The sequence below is a fragment of the Thrips palmi genome, unplaced genomic scaffold (assembly GCF_012932325.1).
Source record: "Thrips palmi isolate BJ-2018 unplaced genomic scaffold, TpBJ-2018v1 HiC_scaffold_11, whole genome shotgun sequence".
Taxonomy (NCBI): domain Eukaryota; kingdom Metazoa; phylum Arthropoda; class Insecta; order Thysanoptera; family Thripidae; genus Thrips; species Thrips palmi.
The window spans coordinates 5,538,911-5,548,158 of NW_023144622.1; the positions used below are offsets into that span (position 1 = coordinate 5,538,911).

Genomic DNA, 9,248 nt, shown 5'->3' on the forward strand with positions numbered 1-9,248 from the left:
CTAGCGCCCCCCTCCCCTTTCCCCCCTCGCGACGAGTCCGGACAGGATTCCCGCGCGCGAGAGGGTTCACCCCCCCCCCCCCGGGGGCGCCTTGCGGTGGGGACGCAGTGCGCACAAGGCGTCCGACGGACTTAACAAATGAGGGTGTGTACGGCGATTAACGACGCGAAGAGACTCCCGTTAGACTCCTCGATTCAGACTCCAGACTCCAGACACTCCAGGCGCATGACGAAGACTCCAGCAGCAGACTCCAGACTCCAGCAGGGCCAGGCGCATCATGACGGGGTGATGGAGACGTTGACTCGACATGGCACTAATGGGAGGGGGCAAACTTCCTTCACCAGAGATTCATGAACCAAGGCCCGCCCTAACTACCCCTCCCCTCCCCCTCCGCAGACCACAGCGCCGGCAGCGGGATTAGAGCGCCCGAAACGGTTCAACAAACGCCGCGTGTCGTATGCAGTAACCGTCGCTCGGAAAAGCGGTGAACTCGGAGGTGGGATTCGAACCCGCGTCCGCTCGCGTCACTCGGGCGCACCAACGGCGGGAAAGAAGGCGCCAGTTCAAACGCGCCCCCCAATTGGCTGTTACGGAGTTGCAAATGACGCGATGATGAGGGGGGAAGAGGGGGAACGACGCATGCCGGCCGAGACTGGGAGCGTGCGTGTGTGCGAGAACCGGTATTAGTTCCGAAGCAGACACAAACGCCTGCAGGCCGGATTCGAACGCCCCTAAACCACCGCTATAACCGATACATTCCTATCCGGACAGAACCAGATTTTGCCATTTCACTCTCCTCCCTCTCTCTCTCTGGCCGCGCCGTCTTATTAATAAACATCGAGGCATTCCTCTTCGGTGCATGCTAATTACGAACCGCGGCCCAATCATTGAGGATCTTGGTGTACAGCGTGTCCCGTCTCGCCGGGGCCGAAACCGGTTCCAGTCAAAACACGGCCCGAGCGCCGCGCTGACGACGACGCCTGCCGTACTGCCACCAGTGCTGGGGCGCCAACCCCGCCATTCCCAACGGCCCTTTCGTCGCTCTGTCTCTCTCGCACCCCTCCGGGGACGCCTCTGGAGTGCGAGTGCGAGAGAGACGGCAAGCACTGCTCCGGAACCAGCCAGCTGGTCCGCCGGCAAGAAGTTGTCGATCACGCCATCCGCGTCACGGACACACTGACACAGCGACAGCGCCGCCAAACGGGATTCCTATCTTAATTTCGCCCGCCTCTCTCTCTCTCTCTTCCTCGCACGCAATGTCGCTCGTGGCGTATCCGTTTCCGCCGCGAGTGCTGCCACTACACTATACTACTCGAGTCCCGACCTGCTCCAACCATCTGCCCATTGTCGACACGCCACGGCTCGTCCGCGCGCTGCTGTATACATTCGTACAACCGCCAGGAATAGATTATTTATCGACCGTCGAGGAGGACAGTGCAGTGACCAAAGCGGCAACGCGCGGAGTGGACGGGCACCAAGTCACCGGTAATGGAAGGCAAGTGCTTTGACTTGACACGCCCCTTGGTGAAGACGAGCACCCTGCATGCTGCATGAACCAGTGCACCATGTGCTGTCATTCATTCATTCATTCATTCATTCATTCATTCATTCATTCATTCATTCATTCATTCATTCATTCATTCATTCATTCATTCATTCATTCATTCATTCATTCATTCGAGCGGGTTGTGGTGCAGGTTCCGTCAGCGTGTCCTGCAGGGGCACTGTGGCAATCCCTCGACGGCGCCAGCCAACACAATGAAACACCTGTCACTCAGAAACTCACCTGCGAAGACGGAGAACGTCGCCAGTACGGCGTGCTGTGCGGAGAACTTCATCTTGGCCGTGATCCGGGGAAAGACACACACACACACACTCACAAAGGACACACGACACTGATTAAATCCGCGCGACACACACACACACACACACAGGGCTGACAACGGGGAGGTGGTTGAAGGCGGGAGGGTTGGCGTGCACGAGGTTGCCTTCGTCGCCGGCGAGCGCGATCGCAGAGACGCGAACGACGGTTGGAGCGGCGAGCCGGAGCCGTGCGGACTGGACGCGAAGGCGCTCGGCGGCGAACTGAGAGAAGAGGAGGGCGAGCAAGCGGAGCAAGTCGCCGCCGGTTCACTGTGAGTGCGGCTGCGGCTGCGGCGCGGAGGCTCGCCTTCCCCGCAGCGCCGCGCGGCCGGCCGGCGAGGCGGGGCGTGGTGGAGGGGGAGGGAAGGGGTGAGGCAGAGCCGCCGCCGGCTGGCGCTCCACGGGGGCTCGCCACTGACCTAGCGCGCCGACGGCCAATCAGCGCGCAGCGCGCGGCCGGGCCGTGCCGAGCCCAGCCGCCAGCGCCTCGACCCGCGCACATTCAACCCCGTTCGGGCCGACGGCCGCCGTGGCGCCTCGGGCCTCGCGGCCACGCCGACGCCCGGTCACCGGGCCGAGGGGCCGAGCAAGAGGCCAGCCGGGCCGCCAGGGCCAGGACAGTGCCGGTGGTGTGACTTGGTTTATTTTCGGGGTCGCCCCGGCAGCTGGCTGGCTGGCGCTGTCCCCGAGAGGGCCGGGCGGCGTCACCGTCACCGTCAACGCGGACAGGCACTTCCCCTCGACACTTCCGAGGAGGAAACAGTCCGGCCGCCACTGCGAGACGCCTCCATTGTTAATTTCGGTGCAGCAGGAAAGGCGGCGCCATGGACAGCACGCCGCCTATCCGCCGAGCTGTCTTTGCGCGCTCGCGGCGGAGCGAGAGAGACAGACGCCGCCGTACACGTTCCCGACGATGACGACGAGGACAGCGGCCTTGGTGCGGAAGACATGTGTGCGCCGTCAGTGCCTCAAAGAGCAAAACGAAAACAGTCACGGGCCGCGAAAACAACTAAACGTCGTGGGAGCAGCTGCCGACAGCACGTTGTCGTCAGTGCCAATGGCAACACTTCTATCGGGAAGTTTCCTTCCCTGCCGGCTGGCCGAAAGTCTGAATCACGAGTATGCCTCTCCGCCGAATGCAATGACGCGATCCCACGCGTCCCTCGCGGAGAATTCGCTATCTCCGAAACTGCAATTGCGTCACTTGACTCCAATCTTCTTCAGGACCCTCTTCACCTTCATTTACCAAATTAGAATCGATGAGTGTCTCGCCGAGCATCAGCAGACCGATTCCCGCGCGGCGGTCCGTCGTCGAGTGCGAGGGAGACGGAGCGGTAGATAACGTCCATTCAACGACCATCCCCGCATCCATTCGTTTCCACCGCACCTGTGTCGGCCGACACACTGTAGTGCTTTCCCTATCAGCTAACGGAGACGGCCACGGAAAAAGTGGAGGCTCGACAATGCGGCGGTCAGTGTGTCACAACACAGTCACAACATTGTCTAGACGAACGACAAACTCCCGGTGCAAATTTGATGAAAAATCTCAAATTCAGAGACTATTTTATGAGGGTCTTTTTAACCCGGCGGAGCAGAAAGCAGTGGCCGTTTCCGAAGCCAAAGACCCGGAGGTAAGATGACTTAGCACGGTATCGTCAAAAAGGTGGCGCGATCTTAAAGCCCCCTGATAACGAGGTGTTAGCCGAGGGCTGGCGCATGCGGGCTGGTTCCGAGCGGTACTTTCGCCGCTCTGTCTCTCTCGCACTCATTTGGGCCGTCTCTGAGGGGTGCGAGAGAGACGGAGCGACGAAAGGCTAGTTCCAAACCAGCCCGCTGGCGCGCTGCTGGCGACTGTAGGAACACGCCACCTCCCGACGCGCTCCGCTCACTCACACACACACACAGGCGAGAGCCCTGGCTCCGTTCAAACACCGCGACGCCGTCGACGACGGCGAGTCGAAGGACAAGGGCTCGGCTGCTTCTCGGCACGGCGACGCCAGCGCGGCGTCCGCAGCGGCGGCGGCGTCGCGAACTACCATGTCACGCCACTATTCTTACACAATTGCAAGAGGATCCGGGAGGAGGGGGGAGGTGTGGCGAGGCGGCGGCGAGACGCCGGTCGGTGTGGCCAGTTGAGCTGTACAGCCAGCCAGGTAAGCCGGCCCCCCCCCCCCCCCTCCTGATCGCTGCATTGTCCCCCCCCTCCCCCGGCCCTTTCCCCCAGCGCATTCCTCAGGGCGTTCTTCTTCGTCGACGCGAACGGCTTTGCGTCGGGGAACGTCTGGGGGAAGCAGCGGTACCGGCAGCGCTAGCTCTGGACGCGGACGCAGTCGGACGCATGTGCACCGTGCTGCTCGCCAAAAACGTAGCAGGACGACGACGCGGAGGCGGCGGTGCAAGGCCAAGGCCTGGGCCAAGGCCGACCAAGCCCCCCGCTCGACATGCCCCGCCACCTTCCACATCCACCTTCCCGCCCAAAAGACCGACAAAGTGACAAAGCGACGAACTGCAGGTGCTGCTCGCTTCGTCGCCAACAAGCGTCAGCGGGGAAAAAAATCGAAAACAAAAAATCTTAGCCGAGGTCTCGAACCCTGCGACCTGACAGACCGAGCAACCCTAGCATTCCTATGCGCAGCCTGCAGCGTTAGCTAGTGCGTATTAGCGAGGCGCTTCGAGGCGCAACCACACTGCGAGGACTTGGCGACCAGCCGACCGGAAAGCCGAGGCGGGGACGGCGGGGACCTCTTACTCGATTGGCGAAGCAACAGCGCGGCCCGCCCCGCCAGCTCGATGTAACGCGTACTCTTCCACGGCCCGGAGGGCTCCAGGCATTTCAGTCCCCCGCAGTCTGGCCTCCGCCACGCCGCGCGCCGTGCCTTGAAGCTGGCCTTGAAGTTGGCTCTGCTGCTCCCCGCGCTCGGCAGCGCGGCCCCGTGATTTCTTGTTACCGGCGATAATATTCCCTCTATCATTCCGCCCCCAATATTTCAATACAGCCGTAAGCTCTCTCCGGGGGGCTTGGCTTCGACTCCGCGCCATGCCGAGCCACGCTGCGCGAAGCTACGCTACGCCGGTGGGGCCCGTAGGGGCTGCTGCTGCTGCTCGCGGAGTCCTTTGCTCAAACCCTTGCTACTTATTTCCCCTTTGTGCGGCTGGAGGGCTGGAGGGCGGGCGTGCCGTGCCGCCAAGCCACGCACAAGTTGGCGGCGCACGGCGCAAGGCCAAATAGAATAACTCTGTGCGTTATGTTGGTCGGCTTGCACAGTCGGAGCCTCGGAGCGAGCACAATGTCGGCTCACGTGGGTGGGCTGAGCGGCTCTGCGGTCATGATCCTGGGTTCGATTCCCGTCGCGGGTGGAATTTTTCTTCCCTCGTTTCCTCTGCGATGCACACTAGAAAACGTCTCAAGAGGCGTGATTGCGATAATCACCCGTCTCGAGAGGCGCCGCGCCGTCCGTTAGACGTCAATGAGATAACACGCTGCACATTTCCTCCAGAAGTGCGCAATGAATGAAGGGCCTTGACTTGATGCGCCATTGAACGCGTGACCCACCGCGCCGCCGCTAGCGCCACCAGCGCCCCGGGGTTCGATTTCCGCCAGGGGCCGGAACAACAAACGAAACGACCGCGGGGCCATGATGTTGTTTTTGGCGGCCGGTAAGGCGGCGCGGCGCTATCCAGTGCTAGGCCGTCTCGAGATAATAAGTGTAAGTCCAGTTGGTAAAAAACATCCCAGTGGTCACTCAAAGTGAACAGCATAAAGAAATAATTCAGTAATCAGTGTACTTGATGAAAATCTCGAGTTGGTTTCGGAGGTGCAGTGCAGTGCAGAGCATTCCCCGGTGGGTTCGCTCCGCTGCGCCGCTGTCTGCCATCCTTTCTCCTTACTTGCATTACCCGCTGGAGAGAGAGAGAGAGAGGCAGAGAGCGAGGTCTCGGCGCTACTTGTTGATTCAATCACTTGAGGGGAACATTGTTCGCGGTCGGGAGTAGTAGGGCCGGGCGCCACCAACCACCACCGCGGTGCACCGGCAGATGAGGGGCAAAATTGGCATTTATTTGGTAATCCCTCGTCATGCCGGCGTCCCGGGAGTGAAAGGACCCCTCTCTCGGCGCGTTGCCGCGCGGTGCGGTGTTGACTCACGGGGCGCGGGGCCCCGCCACTCATTCCGCGCAGACGGTGCGTCGCTGTCTCTGTCGCACTCGCGGGGCGTCCCCTTGGGTGCGAGAGAGACAGCGAAGCGACTTCGGCGCGGCGAGCCAGTTTTGGGGGCGAGTGTGACTTGCTGCTGGTCCCGTGTGCCGGTGTGCCGGCGTGGCCGCTCGGTGCTTCGCAAAGTCGCCTCTCTGTGCTCACTCCGCAGAGCGCCGCAGAGCGCCGCAGAGCGCTGCAGAGCAGGTGGAACTTTGGGCAAACCGACGTCGCGTCGTGCGTGCAGCGTCGGCGGGCTGCGGTGCGGGGGTGTTCCTGGGGAAAAGGTTGAAAACCGCCCGAGGACCGTTTGTCGCTCTGTCTCTCTCGCACCCTCACGGGAAGCTGGACGAGTGCGAGAGAGACAGAGCGACGCAAGCAGTGCTCGGAGGAAGCAGTCTGCTGGCTCCGCCGTCGGCCAGGCCATCCGTGTGTACGTCGCGTTCGACGGCTTGCCTACCGCGTCGTCCGCGGGCGCGCTGACGGCCTGCACCACGAGGGGACGACGCGACGGTCCAGTCCCGACGGCTGAATCGTGGTCGAGCCTTACTCATACGGTCTGTTCTGATCTGATACGGAGCTCGGCAAAAATCAAAACTTCGCACAGCTCAGTTGCTGCCTCGGCCAGGCCAGGACGCGACCTCTCTGGCTCCGGCGTGGCGTCGCGCGTCACTTCTGGCCCGTTCTGAATGGCCGCATTGGTTCGCTGCGCTCCCCGTGCTTCCGATTCGCAATGGAAAAGGGGAAGCAAACCGGGCTAGAAAAAAGACAGAGAGAGAAAGGGAATCTGTGTCGCGCTGTCGCGGCAGCGTTGGCGCCCGTTACCCCGTTACGGCGTTACGCACGGCCGGCCCGGTCGGCGCCACGCAGCCAGCATTAATTGTGAGGGAAGATGATAAACTGGGCGGTGAATTATCGCGCCCGCGCTCTCGCTCTGTCTCTGTCGCACTCGCGGGGCATCCCGTAGGGGTGCGAGAGAGACAGAGCGACGACTCTCCGGGATCGCTCACGGCTGCGCTGGCTGAAATGCAAAGGGAATAATATGGACGTTTTATGGGGAACCCAGCGGAAATGAAGGCGACCAGCATGATGATTAATCTCACCTCATGTCAACTCACCTCACCTCACCTCACCTAACCTAACCTGACCTAACCTAACCTAACCTCACCTCACCTAACCTAGCGATGCGGTTCTGGTCCTGGCAGCCCTGACCGCGCACACGGCCGCCGCTCTTGGCCCTTTCAGTGGGTGCGTCACGTCGGGGGCCGTCGGCCGAACCCGAGGCCGAACCAGAGCAGCGGCAGCAGTGGCGAGGGCCGCAGAATGAATACGAAACAGCGGACCGACTCCGCACAGGGCGTTCCTCGCTCTGTCTCTCTCGCACCTCTACGGGGAGCCCCACGAGTGCGAGAGAGACAGCGCGAGGGCGACGCGGAGGAAAGCGCGGGAAAGCGCGCGCGCCCTTCCAGTCTCATTCCATTTCCGACTTGGCAGCCGTAATATTCACGGCGATGCGTGGCTCGAGGCTCGGGGAGCGAGTCTGAAGGGTCCATGCTGAGCCGAGCTGCCCGCATTCCCATTCATTTTTCCAAAATATGAAGAGTGGGACCCGTCCTTAAATCTCGCTTCTCGCGCCCTGAGGCCGAGGCGAGAAATCCAGGAGAACGGTCAAAAGTGGTCGAAAGTCTGGAAAGGGAACACTTTAAAACCAGTCTTGAAAAACAAATCCGCCTTGAGTTTTAAGATAATTCAACTGGTAAATATTGTGTATGAATCGGCTGCTTCCGACCCAGCACTGCAAAGTTGCTGCCGCCACCGCCTTGCCGTTCGCTCGCGTTGCAGCCATGACGTTTGATTGACGAGGTGGCCCTTCTCTCCCCAGCCGCCCTGCATGTAATTTCGATATCGAGGGGAACTGCGGAGCACTGCAACGACGTGCAACACCAGGGCAGCAAAAAGAGGAAAAAAGCAGCAGCAGCGAACGGAATCACTGGAGGGTGCGCCCCGCCCCGCCCGGCCGTGGGCCAATAGCCGTGCAATGTGCAGGCAATGAATTAGCGATTCGCGGCGTGGCTTGCCGTAATTACGCGCCCACCGCGCAATAAAACTGGCGGCCCTGCCGGGATTCGAACCCGCGGCGTGGACAGGATCCTAACGGTCGTTTCGTCGAGCCGCTGTCTCTGTCGCCCTCTGCGGGGGCGGGGCGTACACAGCGACGTGACGACTCGCTGTAGAGTGCGTGTGCGGGCCGGGGGCTGAAACTGGCGGCCCGGCCGGGACTCGAACCCGCTGCACGGCACAGGTCGGCGACTGCTGCCAGTGCGTGGGTTGCGTGGGCGGTGGCAGTCCCCGCCACCCCCGCAGCCACCAGCCATCTGCATGAATGTTGAAAGTTGCGGACGCGGCCGAGGCACGACGAGGCACGCGGCGCTGGGGCTGGGGGTGTAACAGGTTGAGGGCGTGCGTTCGCTGTTCGCTTGTTCCGCCCGCGCCGGTGTCACGCGGAGAGTCGAAAACCGTGTTCCCCTCGGGGCGGGGCGGGGCGGGGGGAGGGCGGGCGGTGGGCGGCTGTGTGGGTGGAGAGCGGCAACGCCCGATCCGGCGATTCCGATTACCGATCCGGGATCCAGCCGCCAAAGTCTAATCTCGACGAGGTCCAGAGCCCCAAGCCGCGAGGTAGGCAAGCCAACAACTACATCAGCGGGATGGGTTGCCTGCCCGGCTGCCTCCGGGCGCGACCGCGCGACCACACCGAGCACCGGCCCGGCGAAGCTGAGAGTGCTTGCCGACCGCCTTGACCCAGTGTACCCCGTCCCGTCCCGTCCAGGATTGATGACGCGTTCGCAAAGGGCTTCCGGGCCGACTGATTAAGCGGTTTAATTGCCCTGCAGACTGATTCCGAGAGTCGTTTTCGTCGCTCTGTCTCTCTCGCACGCTCGGAATCAGTCTGCTGTTGGCGGTGCTGCCGGTACGGCCCACTGGCCGAGGATCATTCACAGTGTGACGTCGGCCGCCGAAAGGCCCTGGAGGGGCTGAGAGGTGTCCGAGGGGCCGCAGCCCCAGTAGCTATTTACCAAGCCGGGCCCTGTGCCGCCACCCCTCCCCCTCCCCTCGCAAAGACTGGATCTTACTTACCTCTGAAGACGAAGACAAATTCCCTCCACTGGGAAATCCTGCTCCTGGCCCCCGAACA

The 9,248-nt window shown here is 62.0% G+C and overlaps 1 protein-coding gene across 1 annotated transcript in view; it reads right to left on the reverse strand.

Moving 5' to 3' along the window:
• Positions 1-2,119, reverse strand: part of LOC117639484 — a 71,414-nt gene extending 69,295 nt beyond the window's left edge. Inside the window, exon 1 of the mRNA XM_034375191.1 lies at positions 1,787-2,119. Coding sequence (XP_034231082.1) covers positions 1,787-1,838 — 52 coding nt within the window. The 5' untranslated portion in view covers positions 1,839-2,119. The remainder of the gene's footprint in view (positions 1-1,786) is intronic.
• Between the last annotated feature and the right edge of the window lie 7,129 nt (positions 2,120-9,248).